General features: G+C 34.0%; 2 protein-coding genes across 3 annotated transcripts; both read left to right on the forward strand.

The window, feature by feature from the left end:
• The first annotated feature begins 1,355 nt into the window (after positions 1-1,355).
• LOC107780456 (kinesin-like protein KIN-7N) lies at positions 1,356-8,412 on the forward strand. 2 transcript variants are annotated; one of them, XM_016601005.2, is made up of 18 exons: positions 1,356-1,588; positions 1,679-1,768; positions 2,322-2,440; positions 2,596-2,709; positions 2,804-2,885; positions 3,020-3,087; positions 3,210-3,266; positions 3,731-3,873; positions 3,955-4,057; positions 4,140-4,220; positions 4,955-5,023; positions 5,102-5,161; positions 5,253-5,405; positions 5,969-6,235; positions 6,656-6,742; positions 7,026-7,184; positions 7,279-7,533; positions 7,757-8,412. In XM_016601005.2, the coding sequence occupies exons 1-18, from the start codon at positions 1,441-1,443 to the stop codon at positions 8,201-8,203; spliced, it is 2,502 nt and encodes an 833-aa protein (XP_016456491.1). In that variant the 5' UTR covers positions 1,356-1,440; the 3' UTR covers positions 8,204-8,412. The 2 variants fall into 2 exon arrangements, with proteins under 2 accessions (XP_016456491.1, XP_016456492.1); XM_016601006.2 differs by having other exon boundaries at positions 5,975-6,235.
• Positions 8,413-12,057: 3,645 nt separating this feature from the next.
• LOC107780455 (uncharacterized) lies at positions 12,058-13,899 on the forward strand. The gene is made up of 3 exons (XM_016601004.2): positions 12,058-12,783; positions 13,188-13,302; positions 13,407-13,899. The coding sequence occupies exons 1-3, from the start codon at positions 12,334-12,336 to the stop codon at positions 13,850-13,852; spliced, it is 1,011 nt and encodes a 336-aa protein (XP_016456490.1). The 5' UTR covers positions 12,058-12,333; the 3' UTR covers positions 13,853-13,899.
• The last annotated feature ends 280 nt before the right edge of the window (positions 13,900-14,179 follow it).

Below are 14,179 nucleotides of genomic sequence, written 5' to 3' on the forward strand. Positions count from 1 at the left end.
ATTTTTTACCTTTTTTGTTACATAATGCACATTCATAATTATTCTATAGTAAAATAATCTAAGCTAGAAAATTCTTATTTTGTTTGTATGCCCCATCCGAGTCATTTTAAAATACTATTGTATATAATAGTATTTTAGCTTCAGTAGAGTTATAAAATGACTCAGATGGGGCATACAAACAAGATAAGAATTTTCTAGCATAGATTATTTTAGTATAGAATAATTATGAATGTGTTGTGACAGAAAAGACAAAACTTTGTAGTATAGGATAATCATTTTAAACTAATATGAAATTAATATCTTTTTTTATCGAAACTCATTTGGATTATGGATCAAATTACATTAAAGGATAAATAGATCTAAAATAGGTATGACCCATATTAGCTTATGTGGCATTTATTTTTGGATTTTTATCATAAAATTTAATGCCATGTCATATTTATGGTAGGGGTTTGAGGCAAAATGACTTTTAAGTGACAATGATAAAATTTAGTTACTTTTAAGTGATAAAAAATAGTTAAATGATTTTAGTGAAATTAAAAGGTAGTTCAATGACCATCAGTGAAATTAACCCTATATATGCCTTTTAGTACTGTTTATTTAGTTACCAGTATGAATTTACTTTTCCAAAACTTGAGGATGAAGAGGCGCTTTGCCAATTCTAACTATTTGATACAACAACAATTTTAGTTTTTAAAAGATTAGCTTATCCATGTATAACGTACAATAATACACATTCATACTTCATATCCTATCACACATAAAATACTGAATTAAGTGTGTAATTATCGCAAAGGTTATTCATCAAAATGATAATCAAATGTTACATTCCTAATTAAGGGTTTTGACAAGAAAAATCAGACGATATATTAATACTACATGTAATTTTATGCTAAGATTATTTCTCATCCTTGGGGAGTAAGCGAGTCCTACTGTGTATTAAGGAGGTAAAACCTCTGTGAATCCTCACATGGACCCCAAAAAGATTTTTTTAAATGTATATTTTAGTCGCTCTATAGCAGACAAAATATATATTTTATATATAATATATACATATAATATGCATATTATATATGTATATTGACTAGCGAGTGCAACTAGTTCGATCGACCGACCAATTTTATACTTAAAAAAAGCCTCACACGGACCAGAAATGCAGAAGAAATAAAAATATGAATAAATGATTTTTCTATGAAAGACAACCCATTGGGCATACCCTAACACCTCATGGCCCAAAAACATATTTACATTTTTTTTATCAGCCCATCAAACCGACTCGTAAATTCTAAACAAATACAAGGGTATTTACGTAAAAGAATGCAAATTCAAATCACAACGTTTAGAAATAATTCAAATGAAAGCCCCTCCTAAAGGCCATAGCCGTCTCAAACCTGTAATCCCCAATTCTCTGAACCAAATCAGATCCAGTTAAAGAAAGATATGGAGAAGGTGTGCGTAGCAGTTAGAGTGAGACCTGCAAGGAGTAACGAAGAGAATTACAATGGAACCTTTTGGAAAGTTGAAGACAATCGCATTTCTCTTCACAAGTCTCTCGGTACTCCGATCTCCGGCGCCTCCTACACTTTTGGTATCCAACTTTTTCACCATTTATCTTCGATTACATATGTGTGTGTGAACTTGAAGTAAAAGTTTGACCAGAATGTGTGATGTCTGGCAGATCATGTGTTCGATCAGGACTGTTCTAATGCTAGGGTTTATGACCTTCTTACTAAGGACATTATTCATGCTGCTCTTGAAGGTTTCAACGGTACGCTTTCTCGGCATCGTGTTTTGTTTGATGTGTGAGCTCCTTTCAGCTTAACATATTATATGCTGGAATGTGTTAATCGAGGGCGACTTTTACCATGTATGTTTGATTGTAATTTTGCTTCGAGGCAGTTGTAGCAGTTTATTTTCTGAACAATTTGCTTTCGTAAAACTTAATTGTTTCGCCTAAAGGTAAACATTTCGAGGTTATTAGGGGGTAGTGTACCAAATTACAAAATTTTGGAAAGACGGGGACTGATAGCTGACTCGACTTAGGTTTCGTGGCAAATTTGTTAATTTCAGAAGGAAGATACAGTAGAACTTAATCAATGTGAAATCACAAAACTCATTGGAACCGGTTCTGCTGCTTTGAGCTTTATGTCAAGGATTTGCATAACAAGTTGGCCTGTTATGTAGTCTTTAAAGGATGGTGGCAATAACTTTTCTGGTTTTAAGAAGATATGGTGTTTGTTATTATCCGATGTGAAAAATCTCTGAAACTACAGTTTACTCAACTCAAAAGGTCCTTATGTTACAGTTGAATTTTTGTTTAGGAACTGCTTTTGCATATGGGCAAACCAGTAGTGGTAAAACTTTTACTATGAATGGCACTCAGAATGATCCAGGAGTCATCCAGCGTGCGGTCAATGACATATTTCAGAAAATTGAGATGGTATTTATTTTCTTTAATTTTATTTGTTACTATAGCTTGTTTTATCAATAGATTAGTTAATTTCTTTTTCTCCAGTTTTGTTTCTTGTATGTTGTTTACTGGCGTTTTGCAAATAAAGCTCCCTTTTTTTACTTACTCTAATTCATGTTTTCCAGACAACTAATAGGGAGTTTCTGATTCGAGTATCTTATATGGAAATCTACAATGAAGAGATTAATGATCTATTTGCTGTAGAGAACCAGAAACTGCAGATTCATGAAAGTTTGGATGTAAGTTGTGGGTAGTACATCATTTACTTTTATATCATATACTTTCAAAAGTCTTATTTGATGTCAAGAAAACTTAATATAAATTATTTTCCAGCGTGGAGTTTTTGTCGCAGGTTTGAGGGAAGAAATAGTAAACGATGCTGAACAAGTACTTGAGCTTATACAGCAAGGAGAAGGTTTGACATCATGAAGAATAATATAGGACACTCTTCTTTGTAGAATTAGTGTAGTTATTAATGACTATTTGATTATTATAGTTATTTTGTTATATGTATTACCAATACACTACACGTGACAATAAATTTTGCAGTTAACAGACATTTTGGTGAAACCAACATGAATGTTAGAAGCAGTAGATCTCACACCATCTTCAGGATGGTAATAATCTTGAGTCAATTGTAGATTGATTATGTTTCTTCCGAATGCTGATGCATGTTGACTCCAAAAATTGTATGAGAATATTGAAATGATTCATTTCCATTTCCTTTCTGTTAAATTAGGTAATTGAAAGCAAAGGAAAGCATAATCCAGATGACGCTGTTCGTGTTTCCATTTTGGTCGGTATTCATTTCTTCAAGTTCCCTGCAAGCAATTTATTGTTCCATATGAATTACTAGTGGTTTTATATTATAAAATTCTTATAGTTGTTTAAAAGAAATTAAAAAAAAAAAGAGTTCTTTGAGGTGTGATAGATCTCTCAAAGAATCTGAGAAAATTTTAAAAATTTGTAGTTGTTGCAAAGTATATCATTCTGTAGGTCATTTTGAATGTCAAGTTTCTGTGGATCGTCTGATTTATGTCTTTATATGGTGCAATTAAAGAAGTAAAAGAATATCATTTAGTTTTGATTTGTTGTAGTTGATTAAGAAGCTCATTGGGCAGGAGAGCATAAATCGCAAATATGATAGTCTCTTCTTTAGCTTTCTGGTCATTCACCTTTCTTGTCCTTTGCCCTCATTTATAGTGTTTACTGACTTTACTCCATTTAATCTAATTTGTCAACTCAACTCTTCGATACTAGAATTTGGTAGATTTAGCGGGGTCTGAACGGATTGCTAAAACTGGAGCTGGGGGAGTTCGTCTGAAGGAAGGAAAGCACATTAACAAGAGCCTAATGATCCTTGGTAATGTTATCAATAAACTAAGTGAAGGTGTAAAACTAAGGTAGTTGTTTCGGATACTCAATTGAATATATGTTCATGCACAAAATGAATGTGTGACTAGTCTGATTATCTACTTGATCAGGGTACACATTCCTTACCGTGACAGTAAGCTCACGCGCATTCTGCAACCTGCTCTAGGCGGCAATGCTATAACTTCAATAATTTGTACAGTAGCACCAGAAGAGGTAACCTTGTTATTATTACCCTTGTTGTGACAACAGAAATCAAATTGTACATCAGTCTAAAGAGTTCAATGCTTGTGTCCAGATTCATGTAGAGGAATCAAAGGGAACACTCCAATTTGCTAGTAGAGCTAAACGGATCACCAACTGTGTTCAAGTAAATGAGGTCGGCTCCATTAATTATTCTTTTTATGTAATTACTTGTTTATGATCCACTCTACAGACACCTAATGAGATTAAATGGTCACCTGTGTTCCTGCAAAATAGAAATACTCTTGTTAGTATAACAGGTTAATTTGATATTAGTTGCTAAGACACTATGGCTTGCATTCAGAGATATCAAATTACGCTCCATTGGGCATGCTTGTTGACAGAGAAAGAATGAAATATATCCAATAAGACATTGTATGGTAGATTTCTAATTTTCAAAATTGCAGTATGTATCGAGGAAACTCTATTTACTGCTTGAACGTGATAGTAGTTCACATGCCAATAATGCAATTGCAGCACTTAGGCACTCCATTTTTTTAGCTGTCATGACCACGGATTATCAATCTCTGCCTTTCTGATAAGCTTCGTCTTTCTGAAAGTTCCTAATTGACACAACTTAAATTTTTCTGGTATATATATACTTTAGATTTTGGTTTAAACATCCATTCAAGCACCTATTTTTAACACACAAAGAAGGTGAGTTTTGCCTAGAAGCAGTACAGTGCATTCTTGAACTGGTTATAATTCCCTTTCTCTTACAAATCACAAGCTTCAGGAGACTTCTTATATCAGACTTCTTATTTGTTGCAGATTTTCTGCCCAGAACCAAATAACGAGACTTCTTATAAGTTACTAGCTTCTTTCTTTGACTTTTAAGGCAGAGCTTATTGTAGTTCAACTTCTTTGTAGATATTAACTGATGCAGCCTTATTGAAGCGGCAAACTCGAGAAATAGAGGAACTACGCATGAAACTTCAGGTTATTGACATGTGTCTTGGGCTTCATATTCATAACTCACATAACAATATCATAAATGGGATGAAATCTTTTACATAGGGATCACATTCCGAGGTGCTCGAGCAAGAGATACTGAAACTCAGAAATGACCTACTGAAGGTAATTATTATTTACTCTTTTGTTTAGAGGTAGAAGCTTGTTCGTGTCTTACATTGACATAGGCCATGACTGCTTATTCTTCATTCATCAGTACGAACACGAGCGAGAGAAGCTTGCTATGGAGTTGGAGGAGGAGAGAAGATCACAGAAAGAGCGAGAGCAATGCATCCTTGAGCAACAGAAAAAAATCCATAATCTCAGTAATCTTGCATCTATCTCAGACTCAAATGGACATGCTACACAGGTAAAATATGTGAACTGTGCTGCTGTGGACTTCCTTAGACTATCTTGTCCCTTTGTCCCGAGCTCAGCTCCTTTTTAGAATATCAGGTGGAGGCTCCACTTGGGACACAATGAGATGCTTGGATGATTCCTGTTTCTTTATCATCTCCATTCTCTATTATCTTTTAACCCCTTTTATGTTCTGAATTTCGTTCCTCAAAAAATGGTTCGCACAGAAGAAAAAATATGTTTGCCACAACGTTTGTACAATAGAAGTGTTTGAGTGCCACATATTTGGATACTTTTAGCATTTTCATTGCGTTCGCTTGCCATATAGGATTTAGCTACCTTTTATGCGAATTGTCTACCTGGTTCTTATGAGAGAGAGTGACCTTAAAATTTTCTCATATTCTGGCACTTCGTACTTTCATCATGCTGATGCACTTGTAGTTCTTATGGAATTTTGACTACGAAAAGTAGACAAGGGCTTGCTCATACTTTTTATAGGAGACCTCTAATTTGAATGCCAATTCTCTGTTTCTCTTATGTGCATGGTACTGACAGAAGTTCAATTTCTATTCGTAGAACCAGGAAGAAAGCAGTAGCAGTATCACTTGCCAGGAAGATGCTTTTAGTACCCCTTGTTTGAAGCCAGTTCCCAGTGCCTTTGTTGCTAAGAGATCACAACGGTCTCAGCAGCTAGAATACAGCCCTGTGCCAGATGCTTTTAGCAATTTTGCCGATGAAGACACCTGGATGAAAATAAATAAAGGCTTTGTGGTTGATCTTGATTCACTTCACATGACTCCTTCTATAAAAGTTCAATCATCTTTACCCAATGATGAAAATGATGTGAGTCTACTTTCGCATACAGATGCTGTGGTCTTTCTTCTTAAATTGTTACCCATTATACTTTTATTCTCTCTTCCCCAACAAAATGCAAGACAACTTGCTTTACTCTATGTTCTGTTACACTGCGAAAGTTATATGCACCCTTCTTAATCTTTACAAATCTGATAGGCAAATAGTTTAGCACGAGTTTCTGGGTGTTCTCACCGTTTATCTATAACTTCTTTTTTAGCGCTCCGAGGGGAAGGGGGTGGAGAATGGGGCACATCATCTTTTTCATCTGATAATTGTTAACATGGATTTAACTATATTGAAGGCTATGATTTGCAGTTTCAATTGTCCTTCAATTATTTAACAAATATTTACTCTTGTAAACTAAGTTTACACATACATATTTGTAAGACTTACCAGAATTTCTACCAGGGTTTGTCGACAGAGAATTACAAGCAAGAGGCACAGAATCTCAGAAGGCAGTTGGAACTTGTTTTAGAGGAAAGAGATGAACTTAGGGTTAGTATCAATTGATATCATTTTCTTGTTACTTAAAGCTTGTTTCAGTTGACCAGTCACTGACCACCTGTTTTATCACTCTACTGTTTAAGACGTTTTTCCTGATTGAGATGTTCAATAGATTAGTCCTTCCTGGTCCTAGTTCTTATCAAGAGATACAAAATTTTGAACGACATGACTTACTGAAGTATAGAACAAGTCATTTGAGGATAAATGTGACAAACTATTGGTTTTGTTATGCTGCACTAAGTTCTCAACTTATCCTTTAATCTTTAATTTTCAGAGACACCATACAGAACAAGAATCACTAAATGAACAGCTAATGAGTGAGGTATCTGAACTCCAGCAAGAGGCACTCTTGATCCATGAGATCCCTCAAAGATTGTGCGAGTCTGTCACAACTTGTAAAGATATATACACGGATGTGCTTTCAGTTTTGCAGGTAATGCCTACTTATTGTGTAAGTTCGGCGAATTTCTGTGGATGGTGAATATCTCTTTCTTATGTATGTCTTTTCTCCATTGTCGTTTGGACAGAATTTTGTAGCTAATGAGAAATCTGCAACGGCCAAATTGCTCTCTACAACAAGTGAAATTGGTACTTGTCTTTTTGCAACTCTGGAATCTCACTTTTCGGTAGCTATGCACAGTGATAAGTCCTCTGCTGGAAATAATTCTTCAATTGAAGCGCAACGTATCAAGCTTTATGATAAGTTGAATAGAACAATTTCATCACTTGTATTATCAGAGGATGAAAACTCAGGAAATCAGCCACTCAGCTCCCAATATAAGGTAGCTGCCCAGTCACAGTTCTCAAGGTCTCACTTGTTAATTCTTACATGCTTTTCGATTCTGACAATGGGATATTACCTGCTAAGTTCAAGGCTCATGATAATTTAAGTTCCAAGGTCCATGATCTAACCCACAAGGGGAATCACTTTTTTAGCTTAAACATCTTGATAGTTATAGACGCTTTTCCTCCTTTCTTTAAGTATACGTTTTTAATATGATCAAGGACTGCACTCTGGGTGGAGAAATTGCTTGTTGGAAGAAGAAACTGGATGAAGATATCAAAACAATCCAGGCAAAGTACGAGAACTTGGAAAAGGAGTTGGACCTCAATAATCAGCTTCTTGTCGCTTCCAGGGATAGATATAATAGCTTAGAAAGGGAGTTTCATCTCTTGAAAGAAGAGAGGGATTTATTGATACAAAAAGTTTCCACTTCCAGTGAGAAGCTCGAACTCGTTACTAACCAAAAGGGAAAGGTATGGGAGGATTTGAATGCTGAAGTAAAGAGGAGGCAAAACCTCGAAGACGAGATTAAACAGTTTAGTGTTGCTTTTGCATGTCGACAAAGATCCATCGTCTCGCTTCATAGTGACTTCAAATCTGTGATTGGTAATTTTAAGTCACAGAAGCCAATTTCAGTATATCCAGATCTCCTGGATTATGAGAGTTGAGTTTCATACACAATTTTAAGTCACAGAACCCAAGTCATGCACAATTTGGTGTTGTAGTGTCATTCTTTCTTCTTGCTATGTATTCAAGTAACTAAATACTATTCAGGATCCCATTATGAACTGAATTATGTATCTGTATTACTCCTGTTGTAATGCATTGACTTATACGGCCTTGGTTAAGAAGTGATACAGAGTGACATACAAGATTACACCATTGTGTACTTGCATTACCCTCGAAACCTCCTCACTTGAATAAAAGTATCTTGCAAATGGTGACACAACACACCAAATGTCCCTATATTCTCTATTAGAATTTTTATCATAACGGTTTCAAACAAGGGAGTAGTCGCTATAAGCTTTACCACTAGAATAACCTAGTCTCAAATGGTACTTCATAAAAAAAAATTCTATATGTAAAATCTCCCTTGAAGTGTATATTAAAAGAAATGTAAGTCACACAATTTTGTGATGCAACGAACACCTAGCATTTGTCACTTGTCTATAATGGTAACAGGAAAATAGGTCTATAATGGTAACAGGAAAAAACTTCATTGTCTCAAGTTTCTGTTTGTCTTTTAGTGCAGGATGGTTTTACTGAGACAAATAATTGATAGGAGTAGTTTTGTCGTGAGCAGAAATGAAGATAGCACCTGCAGATTTGGTTTCTGTTTGTCTTTTCATGTTTGAAGTTTGAAACAAGTGCACATGAAACAGTATGGTCTTCCATAGTTACGTCATTACCAAAGCATCTCCTGTCCCTGTGCCCATAACTCTGTCTACTCAAACTGCTGTAATCTGCACAAGGCGTAATAAGCTGAGGATTCTTTCTATCTGTTCAGAGAATGTTTCATCTCTAGCCAGTAAGTTTTCACGTTGCTACTATACTACTGCCAACTTTTTAAAAAATATTTACATTTAAGTTAAAGTTGAGGCAATTTGTCACAAAAGTATATTAGGTAAAATTGGCTAATATTCTTTATTTATTAATTAAAATTTTGAATTCATTTATGTTCTCGCGAGGTCACGGGTTTACCGACGGTATGAGTAAATGATTTGAAGGCTTGGGTATTTTTGTACCTTATTATTTTGCATTTAGTTCTCTTTTCTTGTAGATGTAAGCGTCTTATTCTTGAAAGGAAATGAAGATTGATGGATAACGTGTCTTCTCTATAACCTCATGTTCAATATTGTAGCTCAATTATATCATTTTCTTTCCCTGAACTTTCTTGCAATTTCATTACAGACGGAAAATAGGGAAAAAGGAACAAGGAAAAATAAATATAAGTGTCCTCGTCAAATATTAATGAAATTGAAAAGAAAAGTCCCATTAGATATCTTACGCTGGTCATTTCATATAGTCACGTCTCTCTTAAAGCCTAATCAAAGTCTGTCCTTACTGAAAAGAACTTTGAGGATTTGTGCGTTTAGCAACAACAACAATAACAGACCAAGTGTAATTTCATAAGTGAGGCATGTGAAGGATAATGTGTTCGTATCCATACTCGTACCTTATGCAGGTAGAAAGGTTATATCCGATAAACCCCCGGCTAGCTAGATTAACAGAAACAAGATAGATTGTGATGTTTCGGGTACTAATTTTATCCGCTAAACCTGAGTTCCAAACGTTCTCGATTGAAAGACAAGTTTCTTTATAAATATCTATCTCAATATATGGATGGAGAATAGACAGAAGAAATCATATTAAATTTCTTGATACATTTGATGATATTTAATCAATTCAACAACCCCTGATATTAAGATAAATACATAATATACTATTGCGTGTTATTCAACAAAAGGAAGAAATGTATGCAAATTAAAAACCAAAGAAAAGGGAAGAGGTTGGCGATTTAATATTCGTCTAATATGAGACAAAATGGAAGATTTTGGCAGAATTCCTCGTATTTGGCCCCAAAAAGAGGTGTAATTTTATAATAACGAAAACAAACAGCGCCTTGTCTCAACAATTATTGAGGAAAAAAATATGCTCTGAAAATCATAGACATTTATTTTTTGTTGGTGCATAAGAATCAAACGGTAGCTGAAGCTCTATGTTCATTGCATTCATTCTCACACATAGAACCACATATTACTCCATCCGGTCCACAATAAGTGATTTTTTGGTTGTTTTCACACAGATTAAAAAATTCACCTTTTAACATTAATTAGCAATGAAATTGACTATATTAACCTTTACTATTTCTTCACATAAACACTCCTAAAACATACTCCAACCCTATTTACTCCAAGGGCAGTGTAGGAAAAAAAATAATTAATTTATTCTTGAAATCTGAAAAAATCACTTATTTTGGACTACAAACAAAGGCAAAAAAATCACTTATTGTGAACCGGAGTGAGTATTGATTAGGCTCGACCAGGATTTTTAGGGTTTAAAGTTAAGAATCAACAAAAATGTTAGGGAGTTTATGAAGTTTAAATCATTAGATCATTAGATTTTTAAGTGAACATATGTGTGTACGAAAGGATATTTAGAAGGGTCTTATTACACTTAGCCTACACATATTTTAATTATAATATACAAGAAATTAATCGACAGTAAAAGAGATATGATTATGTATTTATAATATAATCAGGCATAGTCTTTCGAGCTAGCTTTTTTATTAATTATCTGGTATTCAAAACTTATCGACCCGACTAACTCATATTGAAAGTTTTATTAAAAGCAAAAGAGCTCCCTACATAGTCTTTCAAGCTAGTTGGAGGCAAACTATCTCCATATTCGAGCGTCTTTTTCTCCTTGGTTAGTGTATTAAATGGCTATTTTACCTTTCATCACAAACTTAATTATCAACATTTTACTATTACAATCTTTACGTAATAAAATGAGTTATTTAAAAATGTCGAAACGAAGTAGGTTTGAGTCTTATGTTACCATGTGGCTTTCCCAAAATACAATAGAAAAAGCACATACATTTTCCCACCAATTTTTTTGTCAAATTAAAGAGGTAGAGGAAAGAGATAAGGGGACATGAAAACGAAGTTTGAGGATGATGCACATGCATATAGAGGAGATACAAATTATCCCGCTATATATTTACTTAACTGGATGCCCAATTTTGTTGATTATGACTTGTGGATGAACATTTCCAAAATTTTGTGTTCAATATATTTTATAGTATGTTGAAAAATAATTATTTTATAGTACAAATATTCATCTTTCCTTTAGCTTATTGCTTAGACTAATCAGTACACAGTCACGTTACCAAATTAAACTTCCCATGCAAAAGTCATCAATTTTCATTTTGTTCCTTTGTTGCTTTTTTTAGATAGGCTGCTCTTGAATAAAACCAAAACCTATCAGGACCACACATACTATAGTAAGTTCATGCCTCTTTGTTGATTTTTGTGCTTCTTTTTTTTTTTGAGTTCAAGTCCCGTAATGTAAAAAAATATTTATACGATTAAATTATTTATAAAATAATTATAGATAAATGTCTGATAGGAATTACCAATAACTTGATAAAAATTGTAACTAATTTACAACAACAATAACAATATACCCAGTATTATCTCACGCTTAGGGTCTGGGGAGGGTAGTGTGTACGCAAACCGAACCCCTGCCTTGCGAGGAAAAAAATTGTAACTAATTTGTTATCATTAAACTATGCTGAGAGTGTAAAAAATCAAATAACACGATTAAATTACCCTAATAATGTAAATCTTTGTGTATAACTTAAATAATATATTTTCTTTCAGGTGGGGCCACCTTCTCGAGGCTTGGTAGCTTTAAGTTTAACTATAGAAATACCTAGCACATTGACTTCAGATTGCATGGTCTCAAAAGGTTAGGTAAAAATTTTAATATAAAAATCCATTTTTTTCACAAAAGCGAATCATGTTATTGTCTTTTCTCAAATGCCCCATCCCCTTAATTTAAATCTGCAGTGTTCTTCTCTTCTATTTCTCTCTGATCCAAACACTTGTTCTGTCACAAAAAAGAGACAGATGCTTAACTTGTCTCTCACAATTAATAATGCCCAATTCCTTATCCTTTTGCCCTGACCAGCAATTCTCTTTAAGTCTTTCAAATTTATTCTCTTTAACATCATAGCTAGTTCAAGTTCATTTCTACTTTTAGCACCCACACTACAACCTAAATATTTCAAAACATGTCCAAACAACTAGGAGAATTCCTCCTAGAACAACAAGAACCTTTTACCTTAGAGCTTTACCTTCTTGAAAGAGGCCACACCCTTAGCTCAAATGGCGATTGTAGGTGCTGTTCTGTAAATTCTACTACTAAATTCTTGAAGAAATCAGCCAGTTGTGGTACAAAGAAGAAAAGAAAAGTCATTCCTAATTGTTCTAAGATTGTAAAATCTGTGTTGAACAAGCTTGTTACCATTAGCCATAACCAAAAAATCAAGAATTTGGCAAGTGAACAACACAATAATGCTACAATCAAGAATGGCCAAGGCAATACTAATGCAAATGATGATAACTTTTCTTCAGCAAGCAGCACTACTGTGTTCAATTCTTGTTCAGATACTAGTGATGTAGAAGAAGCAGATAATTTATCACCACAAGCTGTAGATGGAAACTTTCTCAGTGAAAAACAGGTAAAGACTTGGTTTTGCAGCAACTAAACATGCATATAAAACTTAATAGTTTGTGATTTTACTGTTATACTCGATAAAGTTCACTGATCATACACTAAAATTAACTTAAATGTGACAAAATATAGATTGTGGCTTTGAATAAAATCAGTGACCATACGCAGTGGCAAAGCCAGGCGAAGGGTGTTCAGAATTTAATACACATAAAAAAGAATATTTAACCTATATACACAGTATAAGTTGCTATATATACAGTATAATTTTTCAGTGAAGAGTGTTGGGTTGACCACCCTTCAATGTATGTAGCTACGTCAGTGGCCATACGATGAGATTAGTTTTAATGTGATAAAGAATAGTTTAGTGACTTTATTGTTATGAATTCAGATTGGTTGTTCATAAGGTAACAGGTTTGTGAAGACAGAAAGCTAAGACTGGATTTTCTTGAAGAAAGTAAGCAACTCAGCCCTGTGTCAGTGTTAGAAGAAACTGAATCTTCTGATGAGGAATCCCCAGATCTTAAAAGTAAGTACTAGTACTATTTTTTATGATAGCAACTTTCTTTAATCATATAGAATTTAGTGTAAATATACATCTTAACTCTAACTACTTTTATGTAACAAAAACAGAACAAGAATGTGTCAAGCCAAAGAAGTTACAAGTGGAATTTTCAACCCCATCAGTTTCTAAATCAGAGGAAACAAGTCCTGAGTCTCAGTACATTAATAGCAAGAAAGCAATACAACAATCAAGACAGCTCCTTTTTGACTGTGTGAAGGAAGTGGTAGAGAATCAGAAAAGGAAAGATCCTCAAGAAGAAGAAGGATTTCAAAGAATGTTAGGAGCTGAGCAACTTTGGGAGCTTCTATTGGAGAATATAAGGTTATGGAGTCAAGACTCTATAAATGAAACTAATATTAAAAACTTAATGCATTTTGACCTGTTGAATTCTTTTGAACAGTCAAGTGGATTTGAGGAGAAAAGGGAAATAGGTAAGGTGATTGCTGATTTAATTTTTGATGATATTAGCAATGAAATTGTAATAGACATGTTTAATTATTTTACGTCAAGATAAACTTGAAAAGTTTAGAAAAAAAAGTTATAATCACACTCTCTGGCTTTAATAAGTGTCTTTTTCTTGTTTTTATTAGTAGTTACCATTCTGCAAGCTGGGAAGAAAGTTTAACAGCTCATGCAATATACCAACTTAAGAATCTTTCATTCCTAACCAGTAGAATCCAATGACTTATCATTGCCAATTATTAAGTGCTTCTTCAACACAAGTTATGATTCCCAAAAAAAATATTTTAATATCCTTTATACTCTGAACAAACAATGAAGACGAGTGTTTCTGTTTCATGTTTGACAGAGTTTGTCATAGAGCAGTCTATAATCTCAAATT

The sequence above is a fragment of the Nicotiana tabacum genome, chromosome 12, assembly GCF_000715075.1.
Source record: "Nicotiana tabacum cultivar K326 chromosome 12, ASM71507v2, whole genome shotgun sequence".
NCBI classification, from domain to species: Eukaryota; Viridiplantae; Streptophyta; class Magnoliopsida; order Solanales; family Solanaceae; genus Nicotiana; species Nicotiana tabacum.

Excerpts from the sequence above, each read along its gene's own strand:
- LOC107780456 (XM_016601005.2), top strand. The coding sequence starts at position 1,441 with ATGGAGAAGGTGTGCGTAGCAGTTAGAGTGAGACCTGCAAGGAGTAAC. Across the intron at positions 3,874-3,954 it reads AGTGAAGGTGTAAAACTAAG|GGTACACATTCCTTACCGTG; the intron begins GTAGTTGTTTCG and ends CTACTTGATCAG. Across the intron at positions 4,221-4,954 it reads ACTGTGTTCAAGTAAATGAG|ATATTAACTGATGCAGCCTT; the intron begins GTCGGCTCCATT and ends ACTTCTTTGTAG.
- LOC107780455 (XM_016601004.2), top strand. The coding sequence starts at position 12,334 with ATGTCCAAACAACTAGGAGAATTCCTCCTAGAACAACAAGAACCTTTT. Across the intron at positions 12,784-13,187 it reads ACTTTCTCAGTGAAAAACAG|GTTTGTGAAGACAGAAAGCT; the intron begins GTAAAGACTTGG and ends ATAAGGTAACAG. Across the intron at positions 13,303-13,406 it reads GGAATCCCCAGATCTTAAAA|AACAAGAATGTGTCAAGCCA; the intron begins GTAAGTACTAGT and ends TAACAAAAACAG.